Here is a 17,136-nt window from a genome sequence, read left to right on the forward strand (position 1 = left end):
TTTTCCAAAACACCATACTTAGATACTATTTAGTAAGCAGGAAAAAAAGTAGTATAACAAGGCCAACACAATTTCTACACTATACTCACACTGTGAGACTGAGTATGTATGCCAGTGTAGAGACACTGATGGACACTGATGGCAGCAAAGCTCTAACGTCAACAATGCTTTTTTTTTGTATAAGTATAGAGTTTTACTTTGCTATGCAAAATATAATAAGATTTTTTAAACGTTCCTTGTTTACCATAGTGCAACATCACAGCAACATTGCTCAGGAAGAAATGTGAACACACAAAGCAGTGCACCAGAAAAGATGCATCCTACTGTCTATTTACACTTAGGTATGTTGAATGATATTAGTGCAAACAATGGGACATCAGACAGAGAAATGACACTAAGGCTTTTACAGTAAGTGGTTAGTGGCGTTCTCTTTACTAAGGAGAGAATACCATCTGTAATCATGGTAATCAATACTGAGCACCAACTGAGGTGCATAAAGCTCTAGAAACATCTGCCAATATGGATGCAAACTACCTTAAATAAAATTTAATGTCAAATCTTTTCCATTCTGTTGTTTCATATCAAATCCAGTGAGCTGGAAAAGACACAAACTATTGAAACATGTCACTTTACCATCACTCTGCTTGCTGAATGCAAATAAAAGTTGAACTTATAAATTTAAAAAAACTCTGTGTTTCTCAACTGGATTAAACCTAATTTACAACAGATACCTGTTTTATATGTGTGTTTGCAAACATTACTGACCTCCATGAAGCTTTACCTTTCAGCATCAGATAACATATTGGTTGGTGCATGCAAAGGCCCATCAGTCAGTTTGGGAGTAATGGCAGGGTTCGAGTCCTGTGCTTTGAAATTTGCTGCCAGAGCTGTCATTTTGTTTACGTAGATCACAGGCTGCCCCTTCAAGTAAATGCAAAGCTTCAGATGCTTAGTTACGCAGGCTTTGATACTGACACATCAGCCTACTGAGCTTCCACACGAAGGCACACAACATCAGAGCGCAGAAGCACACACCACTCAACAGGACTCTCCATGAGAGCCTCATTTAATATTCATAGTAAAAATTAAAATAGCAATGACAGACACTCTCTTTCAGACACACTCACATACAAATACTCACACTCAGAACAGAGAATGATGGTAAGAGTGAAATGAATACATACTGTAACCATTTCAGTCTTAATACATCACAGTCAAACATCCTTTTACCCAGAACACAGCAAACACAGAATAAAGCAATACACACACATAATACTCCCTGTATATGGAAGATCACTCTAAACTGAACCGAATAACTCTGAAATAATGAACTGATAGTGTCATCAGCTATTACTCTTGTTTACAGTGAAATAAAGAGAAAACAAATACAGAAGCGTCCTGGATTTGCTGTGGCTGGAAAGTAACACAACACTGCCTCACAAAAACAGAGCTATACTGTGAGCAAACCAGACAGATGACGGCTTCTCTCCAAGCAACACAGTAGAAAATGTTACTTGTTTGAAGTGCAAGAAAACCCTCACCTCAGCCACAGGCACTCCCTCTGGGGGACGACAATGCAACACAATCATGCCATTCAGAGGCACCTCAGTGCCTTGGGGGTCCTGCTCAAAGTTCTTCCGCAGGTCTAGGCAAGAGAATAAACAGCCTGCTTTATAGAAGAATAGCATTCAGAAGCAAGCAAACACATGCATTACAATTCAAATTGTTTCATGTGTGACCTTCTCTCCTTATGGATGTACACTGAATGTACATAATAATGCTTTCTACAAAATTCCCTCAATGGTTTGTAGACAAATAACCTTTTCCAAGACAGTAAGGTCAGGCTGGTATCAAAGTGACAAGGTTTCGCTTACAGGCAATCCGGACTGTTGCCTTGCGGCTCTTGGAGGTTCCCAGGTGACTCCAGGCGACACACAAACACCAGTAGTCCTCTGGGCCATGAAAGTCCTCCACCTGCTGACGTGACACGTTGATCATCACCTCACGGATCTTCAAACCTGCAGGTGAAATGGATGATTGTTTAGATTAGCTTTCATTATATTGCAGGGATGATCAATCAAAGAGATGAAGATATGTAGGGACAAGATGATGAGTGAAATTTGAATCTGATAAGATTATCAGCAGTAAACAGATCTGCCATTTGCCAGGAGGAGACGGAGGAGAGTGGGCTTGTCAAACCAAATCAATTTCAGGGATTTTGTTTAGACAACAATTTAAAATGTTGTCCGGCTGAAAGCATAGCCGGATGTTATGCTTTCATCTGGTTAAGTCACAGAGCGGACCATTTCATTCTTAATATAAATATATATGCCACTAGTAGCATTTTAACAATGCCTCATTAAAGTTTTCGCTCGGCAAACAGATGGGAAGCGATGCAAAGTTCTTGTTGTGCTAGATATATTTGTTTTAGAGCCTTCATATCCTCTTTCACAATCTGTAAGCCATAATCCATTTATACTGAAGTGACACTAAATGCTTTCCAGCGGAAGCATTAACTGGGAGGGGGAACACATCAGCTTCTTATTGTTCTAAAAGGACAGCATGAATTTTTTTTGTTTGAAAACATTTAAAGGGCCTATTATTTATATTAAAGAGTGGGGCAAAAGTGACACTGAATGCTGTATCTGTTCATCCATTTCAGGTCATTCTTCAGTGTATGTATATTGATGTGATGCACACATAATGAGATAGGTTTCTGAGACTACTGATGGGAATTTAAAAGCATGGTATATCAATTATGCCAGACCATGCACACAAGATGACAAGCTCGGACCATTAATGTATAATAGGCTAGTTTCATTGGGTATCAAGGAAATTGCAGCTTTCACTGAACATATGTGATGTCTATCTAACCTTGCAGAAAGTTGAATTTCAGCCAGGCAGCTTGAAGAGTCGTATTAATATGTGTACACAGATTTATGACCAGTTAATGTTCAGTTTCTAGTGACCAAACTTGTCATTCCCAACAGCATGCAATTAAGTCTGAACAGTGGCGAATGGGAGGGAGTCAATAACCCACCCCTGGAAAGAAAACTAGCATGAGAGCCTCTGGGTAGATGCTGAATTGGTGGTAGTGCAGCACTCAGTTACAGTGGAAACATAAACAAAGTGCAGTAACTGTAGTGGGTGCATCTCATGTCATTGCTTCATGAGTTTGACTTTTCTAATAGTACTGTCAAATTGAACAAACTCATTTTTGCAATTATTTTTGAAATCTGTGTGCAAAAAAAAAGAAAAATTTCAGCTTCAAATTTGCTGGTCAGCTGAGGCCTTTCTGTATGTTTTTTCTCTGGATGCTCTGGTTTCATCACAAAGTCCAAAGACATGCAAATTAGGTTAATTGGGTATTCCAAATTGGCTGCAGGTGGGAATGTCAGCATGAATGGTTGTCTGTCTCTCTGTGTAAGCCCTGTGATGAAGGGCAACCTAATCCAACCACACCATCTCTTGCCCAATGGCGCCAGCCCCTCCCGTGAACATGGAGTTACCTGCTGTGGCGACCCTTTACGGCAAGGGAGCAGCAAAAAATAGCTTTCATATTATAAAATGTCCAGAAAGCCCTGTGATGGATTGGCTGCCTGTCAAGGGTATACGCTGCCACTTGCCCAAAGTCAGCTGGGATAGGGTCCAGACTCCCTGCGACCATAAACTGGATAGGCATTTCAGAAAAAGAGATGAATGGACGGATCGTGAGTCGGTAACATCTGTGGTAACTGAGGGTACAATACAACTGCAATTAAATACTTCAAAAAACCCGCCTTGAGCAGCTGAGGTCAGAAATACAACAAAGGAATTAATTCTGTTTCCAGTGCAGCCAACAAACTAACATTTTTAATTGGACTTTTCCACCATAGGCACTTTTTCCATTGACAAGCCTCCATCTGGAGCTGGTTCTTCTTGGTCTATTATGTCTTGTAATACTAAAAACTACCAAAGACAGCTGCAAAAAATGTCAAAAGTTGGATGCGCAGTGCTACAATAATACTCTGTTTCCTCTGGCTGCCGGTGTTTTCCGAGAAGAATAATTGGGTTTCCATTTAGTAGTATTTTAATACAGCTCTGATACGACTCTAGGAGAGATAATTGTAAACTGTGAAGCCTTTATCAATGACAGCAATAACACTGGAATGTATGCATGCATTGTGTTCAATTAGTTATCTGTAGGCATGCAATCAGAATCCAGAACGGGGATGGGTGACTTCACCACAACCGAGAATATATTCTGCATGTTTATCCTCAATCAACAATAGTTTGATTTTTATACAAATATAAGTTTTATTTAAATCTTTACATTTTAATATTTCCTAAAGCCAGATCATCTCTGATTTATAGGACAGCTAACAAATCTTACTTAACAGCACATCTCATAGCAGCTGTTCAAAAATCACTATAAAGCTTGGCCTCATGTGGCTTATTGCTTAATTACACAGACCCACACTTGTAGAAGAGTTGTCTCTCGACAGGCTTCTGCCATCATGCTGTACATAGACAGCAGCTTAAACATGGGCTGGGATTAAATGAAAACTAATAATGGGAAATGAAAGGTTATCAAAGGGAGCCTAATGAAGTAATGTTAAACAGAAATGTTCTCTGAAGACACTGTAATCCTCTGCAATGGCTGGCTGATATTATGTACAACAAGCCCCCCGCACCCCACACTCCATCCACTCCTCCCTTCCACTGTTACAAATTAGAGACATAATCAAGAGTCCTGATTAAGTGAGAGTGAAGTGCATTTAACTACAGGAAAATAAAAACACATGATTGCACTCCTGAGAGGGGTAAATTTGTCTTCAAATCATGAGAAATTTACAGGGCTGGTGTGTCAGTGAAGCTCAACTATTTTGGCTTAATGATCCCGGACAGGTGGGCTTGTTACCCTTTGACCCCTTCCTTTTATTTTGAGACTCATAACTCAGGAAACAAATATTGATCATTAACATACTGCTACCATCGCTTCTAAGGAATCTCTGAGGGTAACAGCCCACTACATTCCTTAAAGGGCTTTATTCTCTTAGTATTTGCAACAGCCAGCTGGGGTGCTGATGTGATGTAATTGTCAGCAGTTGGCAGAGCAGCAACTACTACAAAAACAAGATGGAGGATGTCACGTCAGCTGTGTGTTTTGCGGGTTTCATAACAACAAAGTTGAAAAGACAGCCAGAAAAAGTTGTTGATCCCAGCGGCTGCAACCAGCCCGAAAGAGAGGAAGGGAGTCCAATTATGTATAGCGCTACAAAATATGTAGCGCTATCCAGCTGCTATAACACTATAACACAATAACACTAATATGCTGCATGTTGGCACTGATGGCACAGTCGGTGTGGTCTTTTACTTCTTTATAATCCTGTTTCTTCATTTTCTTGCTGCATTACTTTGCTGCGAAAACGTCCAAGTAGTGGGTTAAGAGTCACGCAAATCAGTATTTTCTCAGTCACGTACAGCATTAATAAAGCCCGGACTTCACTATTGGTCCATTTCTCAGTGTTTTGTTCTATTTTTAGAGTTAAATATTGCTTACACAGCTGATGTTTATATGGATCTTTTCTACAGGCCAGTTGCCAGGGTTGTGAAAACATACAACACAGTACATCTTGCCAGATTACTGTACACTATGAATCTAAGAGTAATTTATGAGATTGTCAATGCAGAGAAAACATTATCTGCTAAAACAGCAGCAGTCTGGTGTTTCACTGATGATTTTTTCCCTTCCATTACAGCCAAATGCTGTAACATTATATTATAGCTAGAAAATAATGTATGTTCATAGAAGCTACTTTCAGAAAGCATCAAACAGCTTTTACACTTTTTATTAAGTAAACAGCTGATCTTTGGCACTTTTAGGTGTGAAAATAGTTCTAAGGTAAGGGGACTAGTTAAGGGGGCAGTCATATTACCTCTTCATTGAAGCTACATGACTATAATCAGTTTCTTTATCTGTCTGAGAAAGAAACCACAATAGTGAATTTAATGAAACTTGGTGGTGAGGTAGAACACGAGAAAAGAAATAACTCATTAAATTTTGGGGCAGATCTGGATTATAATAGGCCACTGATCTCAGCGGAGGATGTGAGCTCCAAAAGCGGACCTCCTTATCATCATTAACGAGGAGGGAAACAGAAAAAAAAAAAAAAAGAAGAGAAAGAAAACTAAACAACAGTTTGCTCTCCTTGATGCGACATTTTAAGCAGAAAGCAGACAAAATTTATTCTGATGGTGAAGAAAGCTACAGCTCTGCAGATTCACTGCAAAACACCTCTCTCTAGCACACAGTCACCACCAAACAAAATTAAAAGGGAGAAAATAAAAGTGATGTCATCCCTGTCAGCCAGTTTCAAATTATGCAAAAGTAAACTAAAAAATAATTTCAGTATGCTTCTGTGTTTTCCCAGACAAATATATTCAAATACAAATCTGCGAGAAACTGGTAATAAAAATACCCCACTTGGAGGGGTGGGCATTGTCTCTTTGGCTGTTCTTGAAAGACATCCTGAGTACAGGGTTCCACCACATTAGGCAGAGATCAAAGGGTCTAGTCCCTTTTTTCAAGAGTCCTGAAATGCCACTAAGTGATGCTATGTTAGAGAAATTATCCAATAACTGCTCAGTCATGCTGCTCCTGATGGTGCATTCAGGAATACTAACATCCATTCACTTCCTTCCATGAGCCTGTCCCTGGGTGCCTGTTTATTTCTGCTTTACCACTTTTTTCTTCTGTGTTCCCTCTGCTTTCCCTTCAGGCTCATGCCAGCAGCTTTTGACAGTACACCACAAAGCCCTGACACACAACACATCTCAATGAAGAGTAAGCTTCTCTTGCCCCTTTAATCATGTGCACTAATATATCTCTAATCTAGTCTTCACAAAAGATAGACCAATCCTGATGCTCACATGCCACTCTAGGTTGCTCTCATTCTCTCTTTCTTTTTACTGTCCCCTTTTTAGCGTGTTTGGCATGAGGCCTGTGGTGTCTTCCTCCTTGCTTTAGCCCATTGTTTCGCCTTGGCTGAGTTGATGAAGAGGCCCTAAGAGAGCCAGGCAGTGCCAACTACAAGTAGCTTGATCCGACGGGGCCTGACTAGTCCGGCTCAGCTCAGTCCACAGGATGTCTCTGTCGTACTTAACGCCACAGCAAAAGGGGATTTTCAGCATTCTGTTTGTCGGAGGGATTCTTCTGAGGCAGCTGTGTACATAGTTAGTGGGTGACATGGCGTGGGCTGAGGGTTGAGGTGGATGGATATAGCTTTAGGAAAGCATCTGTCTGATGTGAACCCAGCTTTGGGGAAATGTTTGTGTGATGTGACATTGCGGCATGCATCTCAGCATGTGGGGGCTATGAGGGTTGGCTGAAGGCCAGACACAGACGAACCCTGCTAGACAAGCGGAACATGCTCCCAGCAACATCTTCAGTCTGGTCCCAGCTGTGTGTGTCATACTTAATCCTGGAACCAAAGGGACACATTACTTCATGCATAAAAAAATCATGATAATTCATCCATTAAAATGCTGCAAGTCCTTATTTGTGTCATTCCCCCAGTTGCCTTGTTTATGTTTATCCAAAAACCGCATGGCTGCTTATTAGGAACCACTCCTGCATACATAAGTAGTTTTCACTCTGTGGGCCACTTCATTTGTTCCACTTACACTTCTTTAACTAATAGTTTGCGACACTTAGAGACTCAAAGGAACCTCACTTTCCTCTCACCAGTCCACACCTTCCTTTCTTTGTTGTGAGTTTGTGCATGGCTGACAGAATCACGCAGACTTCTAGGATCACAATACACAACGGTGGAGTCTTTGACAGGACATCAACAGGAATGGATATCCACACTTCCTCTATGCAATGAGCACTCGTACACTTTCCTTTAATCAGTTCATCACCAAATCTGCATGAGCTGCTATCCTCTCCTTCTCGAGACAACCAACGTAGTATCCATTTTCAGCCTCTCTTTCACTCTCCAATCATCCTCTCTATTTCCAATGTCCTCTTTCTCCTATTATCCCCTCTTTTTCTTATCTCTCAATCAGGGTATCATGCTTTCAGCTGAAGTCTATTGGCACAGATATCCCCTCTGTTCCACCTTCCTATCTCCTCTTCTTTCACTCTGTCCTTCAGTTATCTTTTGAGTTCTATCACTCATTTCCATCTCTTAGCTCTCTTACAGCGCTTCAGCAGAGACAGAAATAAAGTCATCATACTTAGGTCAGAGCATGCGGTATACAGTACTGTCTTGTCTTTAGAATCTTAAGCCACGAAACTGACAGATTTAGTGTGTGCACAGACTTGGTACTAGTCCCTAAAAACAGTAGTAGTAGTTTATCCGTGTGTGTTGTTTTCCTGAAGGGAGGTTAGAATGTGGGTAGAGATGATTATATGGGATATCCAGCTGAGCTCTGTCCGCCTTATATTTATAAAAAAGAACAATCACAAAGGGATAAGTAAACAGATTATGCTGTTGTACTTTTCAGTAATAATCGTGCTGTCCAGAATGCCGGTCAGTGGTCTCTTTTTCCTGACAAAAACCAAACTGGGTTTATTTTCATGGTGAACTCGAAGAAAACTTCCACTCAAATACACAGTTTAAAAACCATTTAAGATTTTGTGGTGTTAAACTTTCTCTGCTATAATTTAGCACGTCTCTTCTTTTCCGCTTTCCTGTAGTAAATTTCACTTTCTTAGTAACTTGCTCAGTGTTTCATATATTACACAAGACAACCCCTCAGAGCTTAACTGCATAACAATATATGAATATGGATATGAATATGTTCTCTACAGAAAGCTTTCTGTTTGTGTTTAAGTCAGACCATCATTACTGTCAGTGCTGATCAGCGTCATGTTTCAAAGTTGCCTTTAGTGCTAAAGCTAAGGCATGCATACATTAATGGCACATTTAATAAAGTCAGAAACTCCATTCTGGCTGTGTCAAATACAGTATTCAGTTACACTTCTCAAATAGTTATTGATACCCACAGGGACACCGACTTACTGAATAAATATAAATATATAAATACAACATGCATTTATATTTTGGTAAGATACTCTAAATTCAGTTAATTTACTCCACTCATTGCTAGATACATTTTCCATTATACTTCCTTCTGCTCTTGCTTTTTGACCTCTGTTATTGTCTTTCTGCACAACACTGAGCTGATCAAACTACTGAAAACCACTAAAAGTTAACCACTGGTGATAACTGTAACCCTAATTCTACCCTATTTAAAAACAGTATTTGAAATGTGTTAAAATAACAATAATTAGTTTTTATTTTGCTTGCAGAAACTTGGGAGAACATTCTTAAAAAAAAAAGAATACATATTTTGATTGCCTCGGGTCAGACCTGAGTTCGGGTTATGGTTATTGTTAGGGTCGTCATCTATGCTGACTTAGCTCTGAGAGGTTTAAGCTGAATATAAACCACTTTCTGGGTGGTGAATGAACTTTGCAGTCTTGTAAAAACACACTCACGCAAAGGGTGTTATGTTTATCATCTCATAGTAAATGTGACAAAAAAAAAAAAAAACAGAATCAAGTGTGATATGAATATCTCAGTGTGATACAGCAGAAATGATATGCATCAGCATAACCATACTCAGTTAAGCAGTTTTATGTAAAATCTTTGCTGCTCTGGCATCTTGGACAGGCTGCATGAAGGGGATACCATTCGCTGCAGTTTCTAAACAAAGTATAGAGTGTGTGCTTAGATAGGCAAAAATGTATCAAGTGATCCAGCTCACTTCCTCCTCTGACACTGATTTAATGTTCCAAAATCTAAGCTAAGCCTTTAGCAAAACAGATATATTCCAGGCTGTATAAAAAACACTAAAGAGAAGCATTTGAATGCTTGGACTGACTGATGATGCATTTGTTGGAACAAACTATCTACATCAGTGTGTGTGTTGGTGTCATTAAACTGTTTTTAATTATATAATAATATAATTATAAATACTTGATAATTAATTTGAAAATTGAGTGTTTAATTGTTAATAAATAGCCTGCCAATACACTTTTGTATGTTTTTTGTTTGTTTGTTTTTTTACATTTGCTTGTTTTTAATTCAATTTGTTGACTTTCAGTGTATGAAACCTGGCACATTAAAGTATTAGTAGTTGTAAGGAGGCATGTTGGGTAATTGCACTTCTCTGTAGCCTCAACCCTCTGGGCTCTAATTTTTTTTTTTTTTTTTTTAATTGCTCTCCCAACTCTTGGCAATCAGGGATGAAAATAATTATTTTAACTGACACACATCAAAAACTATTTACAGTTTTTACCCCCCAAAAAAGTCAAATTTGCCTTTCTCCAAAATACAGGGTTAGGATAGGATTAGGGTTACCACACATGTTCACTTAGACCTCAGCGCTATTGAAAATGAGGGCCCTCCCTCAATATCATTTCCAGGATTTTAAATAAATGAAATGATGACAAGCGTTAATCTGGCAAGATCATGATCTATTATAGTAGTAGCTTCAAGATTAATTTGCCCAAATCCATTCATAGTTCTCCAAACCCAGTCTTCCTCTGCAGTCTGCCAGTTACAGTTAGGTCCACAATTAGTTGGATAATGACACAGTTTTAGTAGTTTTGCCTCAGTACAACATCACTGTGGATTTTAAACCAAACAGTCAATGTGTGACTCAAGTGCAGAATTCCAGCTTTAATCCAAAAAAAATAAAACTGCATTAACAGTTTAGGAATTACACCCACTGACCAGCTCAGCAACACCAAAAGCCCTGAAAGACCACAGAAGACAACTAAAGTGGATGACAGAACTATTTTCACAGGTTAAAAAAAATCAACTTCTATAAATCTAAACAAGTCAAGAACACAAGGAGGTAAGTGTCATTGTCAAGGTCTACAATCATGCCTTCTATTGTACTAAACAGTTAATAAAAGACTTTCATAAAGCTGAAAGTCTGCACTTCAATTACATTTTCATCTTGTTTGATTTAAAATCCACTGTGGTGTGTAAAAACTACAAAATGTATTAACTAACTGCTGAATCATATCAGTCACTTCTTCTTTACAGGAACTCAGGCTGTCAGGCTGGATCATTTAAAGTTGGTCAGTCTGTCCTAAATAACACTGTTTTGCTACTACAGCCCTAAAAGCTGAACCTAATGACAGATAATTGATCTTAAGTAGAAGTAAATAACATTAAATAATTAGTGCCAACTGTTTTTTTCTTGGCAATTAAAAACATCTTGTTCCCAAAGAGCATTTTGACTGATCCAGATGGAATATATATAAATGTTAGGGACCTTGCTGTTTATGCTGATTGAAACAGCAGCAGCAGAAGGGGCTGTATGTGGTGCCCAACACTTGCAATCTGTTTACACACGAGTGTTTTTCCACTTCTCAGAGGCAATCAAAATATTCGTGGCCTGAGACCGGCAGGGAAATTGACAGGTCTGGGCTGTAGTTCTGCGGCGTGTTTTGCCCTCCAGAGCGCCGTCATGTGAGTAAAAATTATGAAAAGAGAAAGCTTTTTTCTAACCTCATGACACATCATTAATGTAATTGTTTGAGGTTTTTACACTAACTGAACAAGAACCAGCCAAGAAGGCAATTAAAAGCAAGAAAATTCTTTTCTCTGATAGAGAAAAAACATAATTCTTCAGTTTAGCCTCAAGAAGAACAGTTTGGTCTTATCTTTGCGTTTGTGGGCTGCTGACTTGGACTCTGTCACTGCAATTGCTTATTTCAGTCTGATGACTTGACTGGATGCAGATGCCAAGTAAGTGATACATTGTTTTACTATTTTGCCAATTATGAGTCAACTAAATGGTCTTTTTTTGTGTGCTTTGTGTTTATTATAAAGTAAAGCATCCTCCCTTTGGATATCTCACCAACAGCTTAATTTTTATGACAGGCCACAAGAAGCAATTTTAAATGTTTGGTGTTTTTGTGTTTGGCATTTTTCATATCCTGCGTAGTGCATTTGGCACAAATGTGTGAGGAGAGGCACAGACAGTAGTTTCATTCAAATGAGGTTGCACAAAAGCAAAGTGATGGTATTTTGGTGAAAGCTGGATCATAGACATGCTGAGAATAGACGGTTCTGTCAGTCCTCGATGAGCCGACAATGCAGCTAAAAATGAAAATAAACCATTTTAGTTAGCATGCGCAAATGAGAAGATGCAAGTTCTATGCAGGGAGCTGGAGATTAATAGGTGATACTGAGCATCAACAGGTGCTTTATACTAAAAGAAATATGACAACCATTTCCTTCAGTTACTTTAATTAAAAGTGAGTGTCTAAGGGAAGCAGGGAAAGCGCTGTGATAAATCCGCAGCCTCTAATTTGAAAAGTAGAGCACTGGGCAGAGCCATTGTGTGCAGTGATTCACTGTGTTTACATTGATTAAATCATGTGCAAACAGAAGTAGGCTGCTGCAGAATAACCACACAGACTTCTGCACACATCAGACTGCGCAATTAGATCTTTGTCATTGTGCCAGTTTATGTGATGCCCTGTGGATGCAGCAGACACACGCAGTTTAGGGTAAAAAAGAAAAAGAAAAGAAAAAAAAAAACCTCAGACATGATTAAAAGTTCACACTGCTCTAATGGCAATTACGCCCCCCCCTTTCCATTTGAAAACACCACATTACCAGCAGGCAATATTCCCGTGTGTCACGGCCTCGTTTTTTGTTTGGCAAAAGTGGTGTTTCACTTTTAATTTTTAAAAAGTATTTTTAGCTTTATGCGATAGGAATACAAAAAAATGTTTTCCTTCAGTAACATAGTAATGGCGTAAATAAATTATTCTTATTCTATTATTTATTTCTGTAGTTAATGTACAGCCAAAACATTGGTTTAAGTACAGCAGATCACTACAAAACACAACTGGGCGATATCACACGTATCCACGATTTGTTACTGAATGCCACACCATCTGTTTTCAGCTGCAGATTGTTGTGCTTTATTATATTCACGTCAAACTCTGCATTATTCAGGCAACATCCGTTTTTCTGTTTGGAGAAACTCTTCTTTTAGTGAGCTGTTTTCAAAATGCCACTCTGATTGCCAGATCTGTTCAAAAGGTATGAGAGCAGTAATGAGACTGTCTGAGAAGTTTAATGTTTGTCCTCACAGCCCTCCATCTTGTTGTCTGCTTTAGCTCTTCCCTCCCTGATTCATGATTTTGATTAGCCCACCCAAAGCGTCTCCCCTTCATCCAACAATGCCTGGCTTATGCAAGAAACTTTGCTTTTTGTAACAGTTGTCTTTAGAGAGAAAGTTTGAAATTTTGGGGGACAGGTCTAATTCACCTTCATGCTGAGCGTAAAAAGAGAAGATTAATGCTACTCTCATGTCTCAGGGGATAAAAAGCCAGCCAGGCTCTGGAACAAGAGGCCATCTACCAGCACCTCTAAAATGTAGGTGCATGTCTTTCATTGTCTCACAACAGCCACATGGTTCTTCAAATAGTTTCTGAGTAGCAAGATTAACATGTTTTTACAATGGATTGGACTTTCCTGAAACTGTAAATGCATTTAACTTAATTTACTATTTCAATTATATATATATATATATATATATATATATATATATATTTATATATATATATATATATATATATATATATATATATATATATAGTGCCAATTCACAACAACAGTAGCCTCGTTTTGTTTCATTTGTTCTGTATGTGCAGGATAGATTCTATGTATCTTAGATACTATGGTATTTTATACAGTACTGTGCAAAAGTCCTGAGCCATACCTCCTATGAGCACATCTTGCTAGAACAGTGATAAATAGGTGCTGCCTTTTGTTCCCCTCTTTATCAAGATGATCCAACACCGCTTCAAAAATGTCGAGGGCTGAGCTCTGGGGAGGCCAATCCATGACTGATAGTGTTCCATTGTCTGTTTTTCTATCCAGGTATGCTTTTACTGCATTGGCGGTGTGTTTGGGAATACTTCAGATACTTCTGATCTGCTGTAGACAGTTTTTAAGGCTTGCCACTTCTTTTTGTCCTCTAGTTGTCCAGTTTTCTTAAATGTATAAGGATATACTGTCCTTGAATAATTCATAGGTCAGTGTTAGGGGTTAACAAACATTACTTTGAAAAAAAAGTAACATACACGCACTGGATTGAAAATGAGTGAAAAGAAGCCGATGACCGAAGAAACACTTCCTGGAGAACTATTGATGAAGCCCACATTAAAAATTACAAGAAAGTCTGGCTCCTTGGACGCAAAAGGTAACGAAATGAGGGGTGGCTCAAGACTTTTGCACAGTGCCGTGAGTAAAACTTTGGTCAGTTGTAATGCACTCATCCCCATAGTTTAAGCTACACATTTTAACAAACACCTCACTCAAATACAAGAAAACCTAGTAAACAACAAAAACCTCAAATGTTTCCCACACTGCTTTGATATTCAACACTCAGTGTCATCATTTATCTCACAAAACATTTCTGTATTGATAGAGGAAATATATTTCAGGGTGACAGCACACCATTGCCCAGTTAATGGTTTGGATAGCACAACAATGTTATTATTCATGGATAATGATAACAAATGGACCTTCATTAGAGGTTCTAAAACCTACACTACATCTTTCAATGACATGTCGACACTGTCTGGTTTAAATCTTTAGAAAACAGGAAATTATATTTTTAACTCTTTCAACACTTGGGCTGTGCACTATGTGCTAACTGCATGCCAGTCAAAAGGCACTGCTGTGCTTCTGCAGATGTACTTTGTCAAGTAGGAAATACATAACCACAAGTTAAGAAAAGACAGCGACACTGCTGCTCATTGCTGTCTCAGAGAAGTGGCTGGAGTTAAGTTACATGCACAGTGGCATCGTGCTCTAAATAGACACGTCTGCTATTAAAAAAAAAAAAAAAGGGGAATTTCTTCAGTGGGTTAGGTGTTAAATTTTAAGCTGAGTCAGGATTAGCTCACAGAGGATATGAGTTAGAGGTATAAAACACATATTTAGCCATTACATGCTGTTAAAAATATATTACTGTGCTACACATCTCAGAGGTTGTGAAAATCATGATTCATCTATGCTCTGCTTATGGTATTTAAGCTTGATGGACTCATATTAGTACAGAGCTCTCCTAATCTTACTGTCCATTCAAGGTGCTTTTATACTGTAAGTCACATTTACACACACCCATATGCGTACAGTGGTTTTATCCATCACTCGCTCACATACCACAAATTTGAGGTTAAGTATCTTGCCTCCAATCAAGCTTCTCTACTTCCTGAGCCACAGCCACTACTTTAAGCATCTACATTTCTTTTCTTTTTACAGTGTTGTCTCCTGGGAGGGACAGAGCTAAGACTAAATCTGAGAAAAACAGCACAACACAATGGTAAACGTATATCTGCCTTGCAGAGTTAGTCGCCTCTGGACAGATGCGGTCTCCATCCTCTGCCTTAAAGCCCCCAGTCAGACAATGTTAAGGCATGTGTTGCTGAGTCTGTCTGCATTTAATTCACAGCTTACTGCTTTAATAGCTACAGCACCCTGCCCTCTGCTGAACCCAGTGGCCATTCTACCACCTGAGTCAGACTATAATAGCTTATACTGAGATTCAACTGCCTCGTACAGATGAAGCTGGATGGAGAGCCAGTGTCTAAGGCAAGATGCTCATTTTCTCAGCATGGGTTTCGTTGGCTCAGCTCTGTCTGTGTGTAACATATGGCTGGTAACAGATACTGTTCATAAAACGAGCACTAAACCTCTGGTCAGGTCCAAAGAAATCCTCTGTGTTCGTGAAGTCTCATGCCCAAATGGCAATGGCACACATCACCATGGAGACCAAACATCTTGGGGTTTCAACAGGTCACACAGTCTTATTACATGCATGCATTAGAGCTCAGATATTTTTAAGTGAGACGAATAAAGTGAGAAAAAGAGCAGAAGTTACCAAAAAAGAATGAATTAGTTAGTGAGAGAAATAAATGAAAAGGACAGAAAGAGAAGAAACTTAAATATAAATCAATCCAATTCTATTTTATTTATCACAACAGAAGGGCACATCACATAGTAAGGTGAAGACTTTATACTACTACAGACAGAAACCCAACTGTTTCCTGTGAGCAAGCACTTCGCAGTATGAAGAAGAAAACTGATTTTACAGAGGAAGAAACCTCCGACAGAACCAGGCTCAGGGAGGGTGACCATCTGCCTAGACCAGAGAAGAAGAAAACACACACTACTTTCCAAGCATGCAGCATATGTGAGTGAAAAAGTGTCTGTGAAAGAGAAGCTGTCATTTCACCTCCCTGAGAGTCAGTGTGATGTACAGTCCAAGTGTCTTAGCCATGCTAAGGGCTCTGTGAGGAATAGCTTTAAGGTAAATGCTAAAATAAGCAAGCAAGAGGACAGGTCAATAATTGACAGGTATTGTTCAATATATAGGAAGAAAAATGAGAAACACCCGACCCGAGAAATACAGATGACCTGAAGGCCTCTATCAGAACAACCTTTCACTTCAATAACACCTCAGCAGTGCCGCAAGCTGCTCGTCTCCATGCCACTCCACGCCGATGCAGTAATTCATGGCAAAGGAACCTGAACCAAGCATGTGTGTGTAAGTGTGTAATTTTCAGAGGCTGGGCATTTCTGTATTGTTAATCCTTTGTAACTTTTTGAGATATCCTAGTATATATCCAAGTAATATAGTGGGTGATTGTCAAAGAAAGGAAAGAGTACTTCTGAAATGGGACTCTGGGAGCGAGCTGCTAAATCAGATGATTAAGATGCAGTCATATTTTTCTTTCACCCTGTAGCAATAATAAATAGGCTTTTTCTATTTTGCTTGCAAATTGTGCTTTTATATAAAAAAAAAGATCAAAGAATGCAATTAGAAAAGGCATATTATTTTTCCTCATTGCAAAATTTTTTTTTTTTCATTTAAAAGTATTGTAGAAGATTAGAGAGCCACAAACTGATGGGTAATAATGCTGCTGGCTATTTTTTTTTTCCCATTTTAGTTACTAAAGCTTATTACAATTTAACAGAACAAAACAAATAAATATGAAATGGGGTGATGTGTGGAAAAAAATGTTATAGGGAAAAAAATTATGCTTTGCTTGAAAGAACATTACCACTGTGCACAAATGTGTTAAGAAATTATAATTTCAAGATT

At 38.8% G+C, this 17,136-nt stretch overlaps 1 protein-coding gene across 1 annotated transcript in view; it reads right to left on the reverse strand.

The window, feature by feature from the left end:
- LOC115789225 (netrin receptor UNC5D-like) overlaps positions 1–17,136 on the reverse strand; it is a 178,027-nt gene that overhangs the window by 56,533 nt on the left and 104,358 nt on the right. The window contains 2 exon segments of the mRNA XM_030742535.1: positions 1,542–1,645; positions 1,875–2,018. Of these exon segments, the coding sequence (XP_030598395.1) occupies positions 1,542–1,645; positions 1,875–2,018 (248 nt within the window).

The sequence above is a fragment of the Archocentrus centrarchus genome, chromosome 12 (genome assembly GCF_007364275.1).
Source record: "Archocentrus centrarchus isolate MPI-CPG fArcCen1 chromosome 12, fArcCen1, whole genome shotgun sequence".
NCBI classification, from domain to species: Eukaryota; Metazoa; Chordata; class Actinopteri; order Cichliformes; family Cichlidae; genus Archocentrus; species Archocentrus centrarchus.